Genomic DNA, 16,022 nt, shown 5'->3' with positions numbered 1-16,022 from the left:
CCCTATAAACTTACCTAACAGATGAACAAAAATGCAATTGTTAGATTGCACCTGTTTTCTTCAATCTTCAGCTTTTATATATATATATATATATATATATATATATATATATATATATATATATATATATATAGAGAGAGAGAGAGAGAGAGAGAGAGAGAATGACAGCAATCATGATTTGCTTCATCAAATGAATTCGTCCGGTATCATTTATATATTTGCACAAATGTTGTAAAATTCTATATTTTTCATTTGCTCTCACTTTCCCCCAAAGTAGTAAATCTAATCTAACTGTTGGATATGGCATTAATCTTCAGTATTTTTATCATCAACTTGTTGCTGACAATAATTGGGAGAGAACATGGAGAAATGTTAGATGGTTTCCATGCTACCACAGAAATAAATATTGGTGTCGACTAGTTTATGTTTAAAATACAATAATACAATCTTGAATTTTCTTTCAGAGAATATTCTCTTGTCTATGAGGAAATTTGAAAGGATTTCCTTAAATTTGAGTAATTCCTCAACTGTATTTTTCAACAATAAAAAGGTTTCTGTGTATTAGATTTTAATAAAAAGCGTTTTGTATCCTTTCCCCTATTTCTTGTTCAGACACAAATACTCAATTTACGCCGAAGATGACATGATTCGGAAGTATTTGTTTCGCGATTTGTTTGATGTAATGCAGCCGCCATGATTAAACTTGAATACAGCATTAATATCTGACAAATCCTATGTGACCTACCTTATTATTATTATTATTATTATTAAAGTTTATTTGAACATACACTTTAAGTCTCGCTCAGGATACATTTAAAGTGAATCTCAATCCAGAATCGATATGCAACGAACGAATCGTAGTAATACATAGTAGTACACAGAATGAAAGTGAAAAGAATCGCCGACATTATATTATATATTTACTTAACTTTTAATGATACAGTTTTTGATAAATAAATATGAATTAAACCGATTTACACCGTCCGTTCCGGAGATTACCTCCGTTCTGGAACGATCTGTCTTTATCATACCACCTCCGTTCTGGAACAGAATGATCAGCCTTTTATGAGAACTGTCAAATAAAGTACGACCGATTGACGAGTGTTATAACGAGGAAAAGAGTAAATAATTCGTATCAAAATCGCTCCAATCATATTTTTTTTTTGTTTTATATATTATTCAACTAAATTAAATCATAATTCCTGTGTGTACGCCCATATATACATGCTAATACGTGTATTTCGGTTTTTCAGTGTATTTCGGTGTTACTAGTAATCTTTTATCTTTCTTTCCTTGTATCGTCACGTGACAGATGGGACACAATAAGTAGCATTCAGCTGTAGTGCGAAGGTCATATTCCAATAAAATGCTTTAACCGTAGGCAGTGAACTAAAGAACATTTCTATTTAAAGTGTCGTATTACTGCGCTGCGATATCAATATTCCAGACCACGTGATTTTATTTTGTACAGGGAACTATGCACTCAGTTTTATTTATTACCGTGGTCTACCAAGAGGGCAGACTTTGACACAATTTATCATTGAACTATAGACCTGTCTTTGTGACGGCAGATAGTCAGTACGTAAAGGACGGGGAGTATCAGAATATGAAGCACTGAGAAGACTTGTAGTAGACGGCTAATAATTGTCATTGGAATGTGCTGTTGAGCGTCTTTCAATATAGCAACAAGTAAGTGTTTTTAATTTCTACGTTTGCTTCCACATGTACTTTGCTAGTAGACGTCCCGTCACACAAGCAGATTATGCGTGTAATAGCCGCCCATGTGTATAGGTTATAATGGCAGAAACTCGGGAGGCTACATATAGACAGCTGAATTGCCCAATATGTTTGGAAATATTCGAATCACCGAAAGTTCTAACGTGCTTACATACGTTTTGTGAGAAGTGTATCTGTAGACATGCCCGAAGTCTCAAAGAGGCGGGGACACAGTCAGATATAATTACGTGTCCCATCTGCAGAAATCCCACCCCTGCACCAGCTACTGACCAGACAGAGGATGAGTGGGCTGCTAAACTTGCTACCAATTCCATCGTTTTGTCGCTTTTGGCGTCAACTCCGTCCGGCAAGGAAGAGTCTGTTTATTGCCAGCCATGTTTGACACTTGGAAAACAGAATACCTCTGTGGCATACTGTGTCACGTGTTCTGAGTATCTCTGTAATATTTGTTACAGTTGTCACAAAAGTTTTAAAATGAGCAAGGATCATTCAATCACTGATCGTTCAGTGTCTGCACAGCAAAATTGGAATTCATCTCAGGACATGTATCGCTGTTCTGTGCATAGGAAACAATACAAATATTTTTGTTCCAGTCACAATGAACTTTGCTGCAGCGACTGCGCCTTCAAAGATCACAGAAAATGCGATGAAGTGTTACTTGTAAAGGATTCATCTGAAAGAACCAAAGAAAGACAAGATTTCAAAGAAGTATCGGAACAATTAGATGAAGCGAAAAAAATGTTTATAACGTTGCTTGAAAGTACATCCAAAATTATAGATTCCATTGAGCAGCAAAAGATTGCAATAACCAAGTCAGTTCAAGATTGGACTATCGCCATTAAAGAACTTATTGATAGACTAGAGACTGCAGCTCTTGACGAATTGAATCAGATGTGTAAACAAGAAAATATAAAAGCATCAGATCAAATTGTTGAATGTAAGAGTGCAATAGCTGCCATTGAAACTTCTGAAGAAATGCTAATGGGAAGTAAAAAATCAGGGGATAAAACGAAAATATTTATCACAACAACCAAAGTGTCGAGACAAGTTCTCAAGTACTTGGAAAAATGCAAGACAATGGAAAGTAATACGGAAATTGTTGAATTAGAATTCCATTTTGACAACACTTGTGAAGGAATCATTCGAACCTTGTCATCCTTCGGTAAACTGACAAGAAGGGCGATCAAGGTTCCTAAACTATCGGCTGACTCGTCATTTACAAAGACGAAAATACCAACAATTCAACCCAATTCAAAAATGGTCACATTTAGTGCCAAGATTCCCGATGATAAACAAATATGCAGTATATATTCGGGTGTGTTCCTGTTTGATGAACGACTTGTGCTTTGTGATTGGGCAAATAAGAAACTAAAACTGTATGATAGGTATTTTCAGTTTGTGTCACATCTTGAAATGGGCAAGGGAACTAGGTATATCTGTCTTGTTGATGAAGGTACTGTGGCTGTAACTGTAGATCAAGATATTAAGTTTGTGTCTGTTACAAATACATTAACACCGCTGAGGAGTATATCCGTCGGCCAAGCGTGCTATGGAATAGCCTCCTACCAACAGAACATTATTGTAGACATTGATGGAGATTCGTTGCTTACTTATGACACTTCAAACATAATCATCAATAGGATTGAGTCATATGACAGATTGGATTGGAATAATACACACTGTGTCAGCCAGGATGGACAAAGAATATATTACACTAAAAAGAATGCTGTAGTAACTATGGATATGAAAGGAAATAAACTAAATACGTTTGAAAGCAATGATCTGAAAAGTGTTTCAGGGATCGCTATAGACAAACAAGGCATCATTTATTGCTGTGGAATGAAGTCTAAAACTGTGATAATGGTTACTCCAGAAGGGAGACAACTCGGTGTACTACTATCACAGAATCATAGACTTGAGACACCTCGTTTCATATGTTTGAATGACAAGAACGACACGATTCTTGTATTTGAAGAAAACACGAATGACGTGAAAGTGTTCAAAATATGTTAATACAAAATGGGGATTTCCCTATTTCGGAAATTTCTGCAAATAGTACCTTTCATGAGTGTTAAAGCTAAATGTGCATTGTAGTAAAGCAATATACATTTTTCTGATCCATTAGACGATATAACATTATCAACAGACGTGTTAAAACATCATTGAAATAGTCGTGCTTTTCATTTCTTTAATGAATTGTTCTTCGTATTTCTTCTAGAGTATTCCAACATTATTGTTAGAGATGACGTCTTAAGGATTTTTCGCTCTTATGAAATTAGGAAAGTTCCAATCCTTTTCAGTCCTTGTTTTGTCTTTATTCTTATCTTCACATGTCTTAATTGACATACATCCGCGAATTGCACAATTAACGACTTGCCATAACATAAATCAGACTGAAATATAAAACTTGAACATTTTTTGAAAGTGTATTTTTCAATTTATTTCCACAGAGAGTAGGTAATTGAATTTATTTCCAAATGAGTAAATATTCTAAGATGACAGCTGTTTATTCTTCTCTTGGAATTCATCCCATGTTTCAAATAATACATATTGCAGATCTTACTATACAAGGAAATTAAAATACCAAAGAGAAAATACATTTTTTAATCAATCAATTAATGTTGTCATTTAACATTATGTATTGGGAGACATAATGTTAGCTTTTATCCTTTTTAAATACTTTAGCCAATGTCAACTGTGCGAAAAGGTTTATTTTCGCTAGCTATATAATGAAAGCTGTTACTATCCACCGAAAGAAAGATTTGGATTTTGACCGTAATTTTAATAATTTTTCAGTCATATCGCTAAGAAGTCTGCAGTATGGCAGTTTATACTGATGTCTAGCACTGGAGCATCATCATGCAGACATATAGCATCATGTCCCACCCAGTCACATTATCCTCACACCGGGCCGACCAGTTATCACATTAACCTCTTAATGCTGAGCGCCTAGCGAGGCGGCTGTTAGTACCATTTTTACGACTTTGGTATGAGTCGGCCGGGATTCGATCAGTTGAGAGAGAGAGAGAGAGAGAGAGAGAGTGTCTAATTAAATAAGAGGAAATATATTCATTGCTTACTAACGATATTTCAGACAAAATCATCAATAGATTTAAATCAAATGACAATTTGGCTGGCGTAACACGCACTGTATCTGTCATGATGGACAATGGATATGTTACACTACACGAAACACCATAGTAAACGTGGATATTAATGGAGATAAATTTAATACATCCGAGTATAATAAACCTGAAAGGGGCATTAGAGAGCATTGTAAACAAACAGAACCATTTATTGCTGCGGGAAGGAATCTAAAAATGATGCAGGTTACTCAAGAATGGGAGAAAACTTGGTGTATTACTGTCACGCGATCGTAGACTTCAAAATGTTGAAGGTATCTGTTTTACTTGACAGGAACACGATTCTCGCGTGTTGAAAAAAAGATCGAGTGAATGAAAATATTCAAAACAATTTAATCTAAAACGTCTTGGCTCCACTACTTTGGACACCTTGCAAATGTCACTTTAAAAATATATTTTTGATTCTTAATGTGATGAGTGGTAGTGCAATCTAGCAACATCTGATCATTTAGAAAATAGGACACAATCCCCAGATAATTCGCGACACATGTAAGCATTGATTTAATTTCTTTAATGAAAAGTTGATCGTATTCTTTATGAATGTGGCTAAGATGTTTTTAAATGAAATTTGGAAAGTAAAGTCTTTTTCACCCGTTGATACTTTCTTGTTGGTACATTAAAACGTTCCAGTTGGATATATAGACCAAACTACATATGTGTTTTGATCCAATCGGACGTAAAGAACGAGTGTGATACGGGATAGGAATGTCGAGGACGTCAGACCCAGACCATGTTCCTACACCATATAAAACAAGTTCTTTCTCCGACTCAGAACAGAACACTCGTATGGTTTATTTTTTATGTATTTATTCTTTTAAAGTATACTTTTAACAAGTAAATTGGGCATTTTGGTGTGCTATTAAAAAGATTGCGCAGCTCTCAACATGTACATGTACATTGCTTGGCTCAATTAAAAGTTAAATAGGCCATGTGTGCATGCAATGCCTGATTATGGTCTTTCAAGCACTGAACATATTAAGATGACACCACCACCACCCTACAAAATGTGAAACTCAAAACAATATTAAAAACTATCTGAACAATAAAATTAATAATCCAAATACACGTTCAAGCAGATCGAAAAGGTCATATATAATTCATTCAATTTTGTCATCAACAGTTAGTATCATTTTTATGTCTTTGGTATGAGTCGGCTGGGAATCGATCGATCGATCGAGAGAGTCTAATTAAATGAGAGGAGATAGATTCATTGCTTACTAACGATACTTCAGACAAAATCATCAATAGATTTAAGTCAAATGACAATTTGGCTGGCGTAACAGACACTGTATGTGTCATGATGGACAATGGATGTTACACTCTACACGAAACACCATAGTAAACATAGTAAACATAGTAAACGTGGATATTAATAGAAATAAATTTAATACATCTGAGTATAATAAACTAAAAGGTGCATTAGAGAGCATTGTAAACAAACAGAGAATCATTTATTGCTGCGGGAAGGAATCTAAAAATGATGCAGGTTACTCAAGAATGGGAGACAACTTGGTGTATTACTGTCACGCGATCGTAGACTTCAAACTGTTGAAGGTATCTGTTTTACTTGAGAGGAACACGATTCTTGTATGTTGAAAAAAGATCGAGTGAATGAAAATATTCAAAACAATTTAATTTAAAACTTCTTGGCCTACCTACTTCGGACACCTTGCAAACGTCACTTAAAAAATATATGTTTGATTCTTAATGTGATGAGTATTAGTGCAATCTAACAATATCAGATCATTTAGAAAATAGGACATAATCCCCAGATAATTCGCGAAATTTGTGAAGTAAGCACTGATTTAATTTCTGTAATGAAAAGTTAGCCGGTTTCTTTATGAATGTGGCTAAGATGTTTTTAAATGGAATTTGGAAAGTAAAGTCTTTTTTCACCCGTTGATACTTTCTTGCTGGTTGTTGTTGTTGTTGTAGGGTTTAACGCCATCTTTCAGCACACGATAGGCTATTCATAGCGACCAGTATTAATGGTGGAGGAAGAACCCGGGATATCCCCGGAAAGAACCACCGACCCTCGAGAAGCTACTGGCAAGCGTTCTCACATACCCACATTAGCCGAATCCGAGACTCGAACCCACGCAGACAGGTGAGATGGCAGTGATCCGTAACGGAAAGCGCTTTAGACCACTCGGCCACTCGGGGCCCCTTCTTGTTGGTACATTAAAACGTTCCAGATGGATATATAGAACAAACGGGATACGGGATAGGAATGTAGAGGCCGTCAGACCCAGACCATGTTCCTACACCATATAAAACGAGTTCTTTCCCCGACTCAGAACAAAACACTCGTATGGTTTATTTATTTATGTATTTATTGCATTTCCCCTTTTTATTAAAACATTCTTTTAAAGTATACTTTTAACAAGTCTATTGGGCATTTGGTGTGCTATTAAAGAGATTGCGCAGTTCTCAACATGTACATGTACATTGCTTGGGTTAATTCATTCAACTGTATCATCAACAGTTAATTTGAATCTCTTCTGGTGCCCCTGTTGGGCTGGTGGGTCAACAAAAGATCACGTCGAGTCTAATCATCAGACGATAGAGTCATACGAATTTGTTTTTATCAACGTGCGCAACTTTCATTGTGATATCGCACCGTAATATTCAACCCGGATTGTACTGGATAATACCTTTAGGTTGATCTCCTCCAAAAAATTTAACATACATTTTGCCGTACGTAGATGTATGAGGATCCGCATAAAGTGAATAATTGCCATTCAAATGGATGTAAAATTAAATTTTAGAACGTGACAACAATTACTGAAATGGTCGGTACTGAACGCCTATATGACCTGTATGACTTATTTTATAAGAGAAGTCCCTGGCGCGTGGACATCACGACTGAGACAACTAGACTGGGATAAGAAATGTAAGGTTAAGAAAACAGCTAGATTTCTCTGTCGCATGGGTGAGAAACATTATTTCCAAGCAAAGTTCTGGTAAATTTTTACAGACACTAGGTAGTTAAATACATTCAAGTTTAAACAGAAATCTCCTTCATTCGAACTAATTCTTTATGTTTTCCATTAATGCAAGAAATTATTGATGTATTCAACTTAAAGTGATAACGTAAGCATAAAATGAATTCAAACATTCGGTCTCTTTCTAACATGCTGACTAGATCTTTAATATTCATTTGAATATATTCTAACACGAAAATTCTAATCAATATTGGAGTACTGATCAGTTTTCTCTTTATTTTCGACTTGAACAGTCGCAAGAATTAAAAATGTCAAGATACACTTCTCTTATTGTGACCCAGGAATATATCTAATACTGTAAATAACTATGATAATAATTCTAATTGGGTCAAAATCAAAACAGTTGCTGCTCTCTCTGACATGTGTGCATTTATGCTTCAATTATTTGTCAGATTTATCCTCAAATTTATTAAACAGATTTGATTCCTCGTTAATTTTAATAAACAAATTCTAAGTCCCTCCACGTAAACTTGCTCCTTTAAAAAAATTATAATTCAGCAGGCCATATTTTTGAAACTATGAAGTTGAAATATATTTTAACTGTTTGGTAGTTTAGATGATTTAATTGTGGAATTTTTGTAGGGAATTAAACACAGGGTATAGATTTGCACAAAACGTCGGCCATTTCTAACCAAGTCTTGAATCCTTAGATTACTAAAGGAGTCTTTCTGTCAATTAAAAAGTTCGGCGGCAAAGCAATCTCTCTGTCTCTGTCTCTCTATCTCTCTCTCGTGTTTAATGTCACTTTGTACACTAGGTTTATATGAGAACTCATTGTAAAACATTCTGTCCAATATATTGTTTTCCATCTCAACAAACTCAAATATTTCTGCCTAGATACAGTGAAATATATATATATATATATATATATATATATATATATATATATATATATATATATATATATGTGTGTATGTGTGTGTGTGTGTGTGTGTGTGTATGAGCTGCAAAATTAATGGGGGCCGCGAGTGGCCGAGTGGTCTAAAGCGCTCACCGTTCCGGATCACTGCCATCTAACCTCTTTCTGCGTGGGTTCGAGTCCAAGGCTCGGCTGGCTTGGGCATGTGGGAAAGCCAGCCAGTAGCTTATCGTGGGTCGGTGGTTCTTCCCTGGGTTTTCCAGGGTTCTTCCTCCACCAGTTATACTGGCCGCCATGTATAGCCTATCTTGTGCTTAAAAATGGCGTTAAACCCTACTACAACAAGAACAACAAAATTAATGATGTGCTATATTTGAAATTAGACGGAAGTGTAAACATTTTACAATATATTGCACAGGCGGTACTAAAATTTAAATCCAGATGTGTAGATAATCTGAAATAGCTGCTGGTTATTTTATGTTGGTAATATTCATACACTTGAAAAATAAAATACGAAATAGTTTGTGATCGTTTTGTACTGAAAATGTGTTCTTTCGTCACGATGATATAGAAACCTTTCTTGAATGATAAGCGATTCCCAAGCAGTAAACTTATGCACCTACCATAAGTTTACTTTTTTGTTTGTTTTTTCCTGGTATGGGCACGAGATTTTCCTTTGATATAGTAAATGTTTTTTTGTACCTCAGGATACTTTATATTTTTCATGTGATATAATGGGTATAATATCATTATTTTGATGTAAACCAAAGAAAGAAGACATCTTCAAGCTCTTCGAGAGCCGCGTTGGTTTCATAGGCAGCTGTTCATTAAATATAGTTTCGGCCAACTCAGTGGAAATGACTTACATTTCTGAGAGAGAGAGAGAGAGAGAGAGAGTCACTTAAAGTAGCAAATTTTATACGCCATTTCTAAAACCGCGAAGCAAATATTTTAGATATAATTGTAGAGTTAAAATTATTCTCTTTACTCACTACCTTTTTATAAATTATTGTGTGAAGGAAAAGTGTGACCCTTTACAGCTACTACTTTTTATATAAAAAAAAGCAATGTAGTGTTCAAACTTTCATAAAATATGACTTGATATGCTGTTTTTTTTTAAATTAAAAATTGAATATATGGTTAAAGCATAACCATCTACAAGATGGGTATCATCTTTGTCTCAACTAATCTGGGTTTCGAGAGAGGGTGTCAAATGTACACAAATTTTGCAATGACATTTTCAAATATTTTGAAACCAAATTTCATAAATTTGCTGTCATAGCTGTAACAAGCGTCATATTTGTGATGACTTGTTTAATGACCCCTGGGGTAAGTTCATACATTTTGATGAACCGTGTCGCAGAATTGCAACCGAGCGGGTTTTTGGACTAAATGAACAAGACAAACACAAAGTGAGAAAGATGGAAATTCATGAATGAATTAATAATGATAAATATATGATGTAAAAATACAACGATTCTCTCACGCTCTCAACATACGATTTACTCAAATCACTCTCCACAACATTCACACATCGAAAATAAACAAAATAAAATATTAAATCAAAATGAAGAACAGATCCAAGAACTCTCATGGACTGCACATACACCTCAAACAGTACTTTACACAATAAGAGATTCACATAATCTCGAACACAAATTATATTAAGATTCACATAATCTCGAACACAAATTATATTAAGATTCACATAATCTCGAACACAACTAAGATTCACAATAACCTTAACACAACTAAGATTCACAATAATCTTACCACAACTAAAAGATTCACAATAATCTTACCACAACTAAAAGATTCACAATAATCTTACCACAACTAAAAGATTCACAATAATCTTACCACAACTAAGATTCACAATAATCTTACAACTAAGATTCACGATAATCTTACAACTAAGACTCACGATAATCTTACAACTAAGACTCACGATAATCTTATGAATATAAACAACAACAAAAAATGCAATGGAACAACAATTGATCCAATCGTATGCTGCTAGACCCCTGGTGCAGTCGCGCGATTCCTTGGGTTCGTCCACACTCTTATCGACCGCTCGCACCCTTTATGAATCCACTACGAGTACAGTCATACGTTACACGTACAGACAGCATACAGCACTTTTTCAATTTGGCTACGTCTACGTCCGTGGCACAGACATACGTACATACATACATACGTATCGACAGCACGTAGCATTAATTGTTCTGGAAACTCCAGATAGCTCCAAGCAACTTTAGACGGCTCCGGACAGCTTCAGACCGCTCTAGTCATATTCACAATCACATTTCATAGACACAATCACAGCTACAAACACGGTCAGCTACCATAACAGTCAGCTACAAGCACAGTCAGCTACGAACACAGTCAGAATCAGCTACAATAAAACCAAATTGGACATAATAGTTTCTGTATAATCTCTAGATATATGATAATACTTTAAATCTGCGTTGTAATAAACACATTATTACGCGATAAGGCATTACAATCCGAATAAGCTTCGCATATCAAATGAAAATGTAAATTTAACACTTACCCCTATGTCCGGAGAACAATGGAGAGTGCATACTCCTTGACGTGATCCAAAAACGACCAGTGTGGTTTTTAGATATTGGTCTTACTTAAATCCATAGGAGAGTGAGTACAAGTCAGGGTAGAATACCCGTGCATATCATGTTAGTCATAATACCTGTCACAAGTAATCTGTGGCTAGGTACATGTTAATACAGTCGCTTACCTGGAAAAACACATTCACCCTAGATAACGTTGTACGCATGTACAACGAGAAATAGTGGAATTGTTTTAAGACAAAACCAAGTTATTTCTTTGCCTAATTCTGTGACAAACCGTAAGATTGTTAAACAATGTTCTATATCTGTACTAGGTGCGATGTTAGTACTTAGTGCTATGCATGTATAGTGCTATGTATGTGTTTTGTTATACGTCTGTATTGTAGTAGTTATATATTTTCTTAGTGATAATATACTAGATATATGCGGTGAGTGTGCAACTCGTATTGTACTATGTGCTCGCTCCGAGTCCACTGCGAATTTCACAGAAATTCTGTTAATCTTGTATGCAGTCACTAGCAAACTACATAAAGAATTTATCCCACGAAAATCCATTGCACTTTGACTGAAAATATAGCAGAAAAAAAACGTCAACGAAGTCAAGGTTATCTGCTAAACGGGTCTCGTTAAATGTTTCCAAGCCAATATCTTGCTTCTGTTGGCAAAGTATTCCTGCATGGCATTCATAACACGATAACTTAATTTATGAGTTTGTTATAGATTATTGTCTTTTATTTGTCTGCAACATCTATCGTTTTAAAGCACTTGATTTTCTTTCCGAAGAATAAATGAGAGACAAGTTAATTTGGCAAATTCTACTATAGCGGACATACACTTGATACGAACTAACGACGATAACATACGTGATTTATACTCTCTACACGTGACATGTCTTACCGAATGAGTTTCAAAGAAATGTACGTGAGATGGGTTACTGCACAATGTATATTGAGCTCTATATAAATACAGTGCTACCCAGTCAACAATTCAACTTACAACAACCTTGCGACAACTTAGCAGTAAAGTTATGGGAACGTTGTTATATAACGTTGCAAAAGTTGAAAGATTCTAAGTATAGACAGTCAGTGTATTGTGGGAGAAGGTAACACGCCAGTGTAAACTAAGTTATATGTAATCCACAAAATATGGAAAAGTAAAACTATTCATTTGTGTACAGGTTTTCAACAAAGGAAGAAAGTATTGGTTAATTCTGAAAAAAACATGCAAAATATATTTGGACAGTTTGGTGCTCAACCAAGTCATATGGTTTCCTCGAGTTATGCAGTCACCTTCATCCCAAGGCAAAACTAATACATGGGATGTCTTAATACCATATTTAGAAAAAAATATTTGCATTGATAAATTTTAGTGAATTTACAATTTGTATATGTCCAACGTAAAGTGGAGTGTTTTATGTTATGATGTCCATCCATTTGTTGCCAAATTCATTTCGTACAGTGACTTGAATTGTCAGACTTTGTAGATATAGCTTGTAGTTGGGGTAGGGAAGAAATCCTCTCGATTTTGGGGTGATAGCTCAAAGTTCAATTGTCACTGAAACACTAAAATTGGTTAGCACATAACATTAATTCCACATCATATACTTGGCACCGAATTTTGCTGATGGCTTGCACTTGGGATAAGAAAGAAGCGTCTGGGTTATGGGGTTCACTGTAACTGATAGAATCAAGATGGTTTCTGCAGAATAAATTAAGTTTTCCACTTTCTACATTTAGCAAACGTTGTGAATGTAGGAAAAAAAATAGTTTCTGCACAGTAACATTCATTCTAGATCATGTACCATCACGAAAGTTTGTAGGGGACTTGCACTAACAGTATGGAAGAGGCCTGTTGATTTTGGGATCAGAGGGTGACGATTACTGTGTCTCAGAGAGCAATGGGTTTTGCAAAATAACTGCTGTTTTGAGTAAGTTTCTTAACCAAACTTTGTTGGTACACTTACACTTAAGATATTAATGAAACCTAATGATTTTATGGTCAAAATGTAATAGGCCATGGTTGGAATATGTCTGATAGGAAAATAATATTTTATACACAGCAATTTCAGTTTAAGACTGCATATCTTGACCAAAGGTCGAGCATGCTGTCCTATTGCTTATGTAGCGTACTATTAAATTACATCCTCTGGCCAAAGAAGGAGACATATTTGTTTGTGCTGTCTGCCTGTCCATCCATCACACTTTCTTGTAACCAACATAACAAGTTATTGAGCATAAATCAGACCAAATAGGATATTTCTATTCTTATTGGGTCCCAAGACCTGACTTGTTTCGGGAGACTAGCCTTATTTTATGACATGCCTTTAAACCCTTCAATTACTACCATCAATTTCTTCTCCAAATACATTAAGAGTACGTCTACTAACAAATCCAGTGATTCCTAGTGAAAACAAGATGCAAGACAAAAGTGATCCGAATCGGAAGAGGGATTATTGCCAAGTCCTGTCTATATTAAGTTACTACTTACTTTCATGGTTAGAAGGATGTACTTTATCAAGGCCTTGCAAATACAGATTTCTCTTGGGCTGTTCCATTAAAATCAAGGCAGTTTTGTATCTGGACAACAAGACAGGAATGCAGTTATAGTCCTCTCTGGATCCACCTATAGGATTTATTTGAGGTGAAAGTTACTCATTGATAATATTTTTTTATACAAGGCCATATATACCAAAACACTGCATTTGTTGGAACTGTGCGTGTGACGCAAAGTTCAAACATTTTGATTTATTACTACATATAGGGTCAAAATTTGATTTCAATTTACTGCAATATTGTATCGACAACTGTTCCAGAAATGTAAAACGCAATTGAACATTTGTACGAAAATTACATGAAAGCAATCCAGCGTCTCTCCATTGTGGGTCCAAAAACTATAATGTGAGATCTATGAATATTGCACATTCATATATTTTCTCTTTTTTAAACACAATGACAATGAATTCATTATATCAGTACGTAATCCAAGGTCAGTAGCTGCAAAATCTTAATCGTTAGATAAAGACACAGTAATTTTGAAAGATACATAAATTATTCATGTTGAAGATATTGAAAATATCAGAAAACGTAAAATAAGGAAAGTTCACTAAAAGATATATGTAATGGAAAAAAGTATAAATGACGATAAATAAAATGTTATGAGCGAAGAGACGAAAGAGACACAAGTACCATACACCTGAAGTTTATGGATAATCGCCTGGGTAGTTCAGTCAGGAGTGTCTCACTAATCGCTACAAAAACTGTTAAAATCGTATGACACATCAAGCTCTGTTGAGATTGGAGGCATGGGAAAGAGTTGTGATTGTAGAGACTTGTATTCGCGTCTTAAATGCGATTATCAAAGATTCCTAACATATTAAATAAATCTGAGATAGAAAACAAGTAAAGGAAGTGTGAAAAGTACAATGCGATCGTGATTCTTCCCTGGTACTACAATCTGTTTAATCTGTAAATGTCTGATGTTTGCTATCAGTGCTTTATTTCAGTCTTGGTGTTCATCATCACTGACCAGTGCTTTAGCTTTTGCAGCTCAGTGTTTTAGCAATATATGTAAAAATGCCATTGACTTAGAAGTGAATAGACATGTGTATTGTAGAAAAGCTGTCTCCTTCTTCTTCTTCTTATTTTTATTATTAATATTTTTATTATTAATCAATCTTTTAAATGGTCCCTTTTGACCCTGGCCTTTTACGTCCAGGTCCTTAAATTTGAGTAATTCCTCAACTGTATTTTTCAACAATTAAAAGTTTTCTGTGTATTGGACTTTAATTAAAAAAGTGTTTTGTATCCTTTCCACTATTTCTATATTAAACACAAATACTCAGTTTACGCCACAGATGCCATGATTCTGCAGTATTGGTTTGACGATTTGTTTCTTGTGGTGCAGCTGCCATTTTGGTTTGTAGCGATAGCGTAAACCTACTACACATATGTGTACTCTTAGAACAAATTAACAAAGAGAAAAGTTATGAATTCGTTTAAGACTGTAACATCTGGAAGCCCGGAAACACTATTAAGAGGCTTCTTCAAATGAATAAGAGAAGTCTATAATTGAATTAAAGAGGTCTATACGATTCCTGTATGGTCTTGTTGAATTAATGCCAAATTAGAGAGGTCTCTACTTATATTAGAGAGCTCTGCAATTGAATTAAAGAGCTATCTTATTCATTTGTCAAGGTCTCCAACTGAATTAAAGAGGTGTGCAATTAAATTATACATGTCAATAATTATTAATTAAGGTCTCTAATTGAATTAGAGACATCTCCAATTCAGTTAGGAAGGCCAATAATTGATATATAGTGCACTCTGATTAAATTGTAGAAGTCTCTAATTCAATCAGACTTCTCTTAAGGATCAGAGAGGTCTGTATTGTATTGAATATATGTAAAAACGTCCGCCCATACTGGAATGAATCAGCGAAAATTCATTATCGTTTTTAATTTTCACCTCGATTCTAAATTATGGAAGACACAGATGAACATCGAATACAGCATTAATATCTAATATATTCTATGTGACCTACCTTATTATTATTATTATTAAGACTGTTTTCAACATACATTTGAAATCTCTCGCACGACATGTTTAAAGTGAATCTCAATCCAGAATTGATATGCAACGAACGAATCGTAGTAATACATACACAGAATGAAAGTGAAAAGAATCAAACTTAT

General features: G+C 34.9%; 1 protein-coding gene across 1 annotated transcript in view; it reads left to right on the top strand.

Moving 5' to 3' along the window:
* LOC149799633 (uncharacterized) overlaps window positions 1-4,352 on the top strand; it is a 43,254-nt gene extending 38,902 nt beyond the window's left edge. The window contains exon 3 of the mRNA XM_089958228.1: window positions 1,792-4,352. Within this exon, the coding sequence (XP_089814354.1) occupies window positions 1,792-3,750 (1,959 nt within the window). The 3' untranslated portion in view covers window positions 3,751-4,352. The remainder of the gene's footprint in view (window positions 1-1,791) is intronic.
* Window positions 4,353-16,022: the final 11,670 nt, after the last annotated feature.

Source organism: Sinohyriopsis cumingii, chromosome 5 (genome assembly GCF_028554795.1).
Source record: "Sinohyriopsis cumingii isolate HCF-2022 chromosome 5, ASM2855479v2, whole genome shotgun sequence".
Lineage (NCBI taxonomy): Eukaryota > Metazoa > Mollusca > Bivalvia > Unionida > Unionidae > Sinohyriopsis > Sinohyriopsis cumingii.
This window is presented reverse-complemented; position numbering and strand designations above follow the sequence as displayed.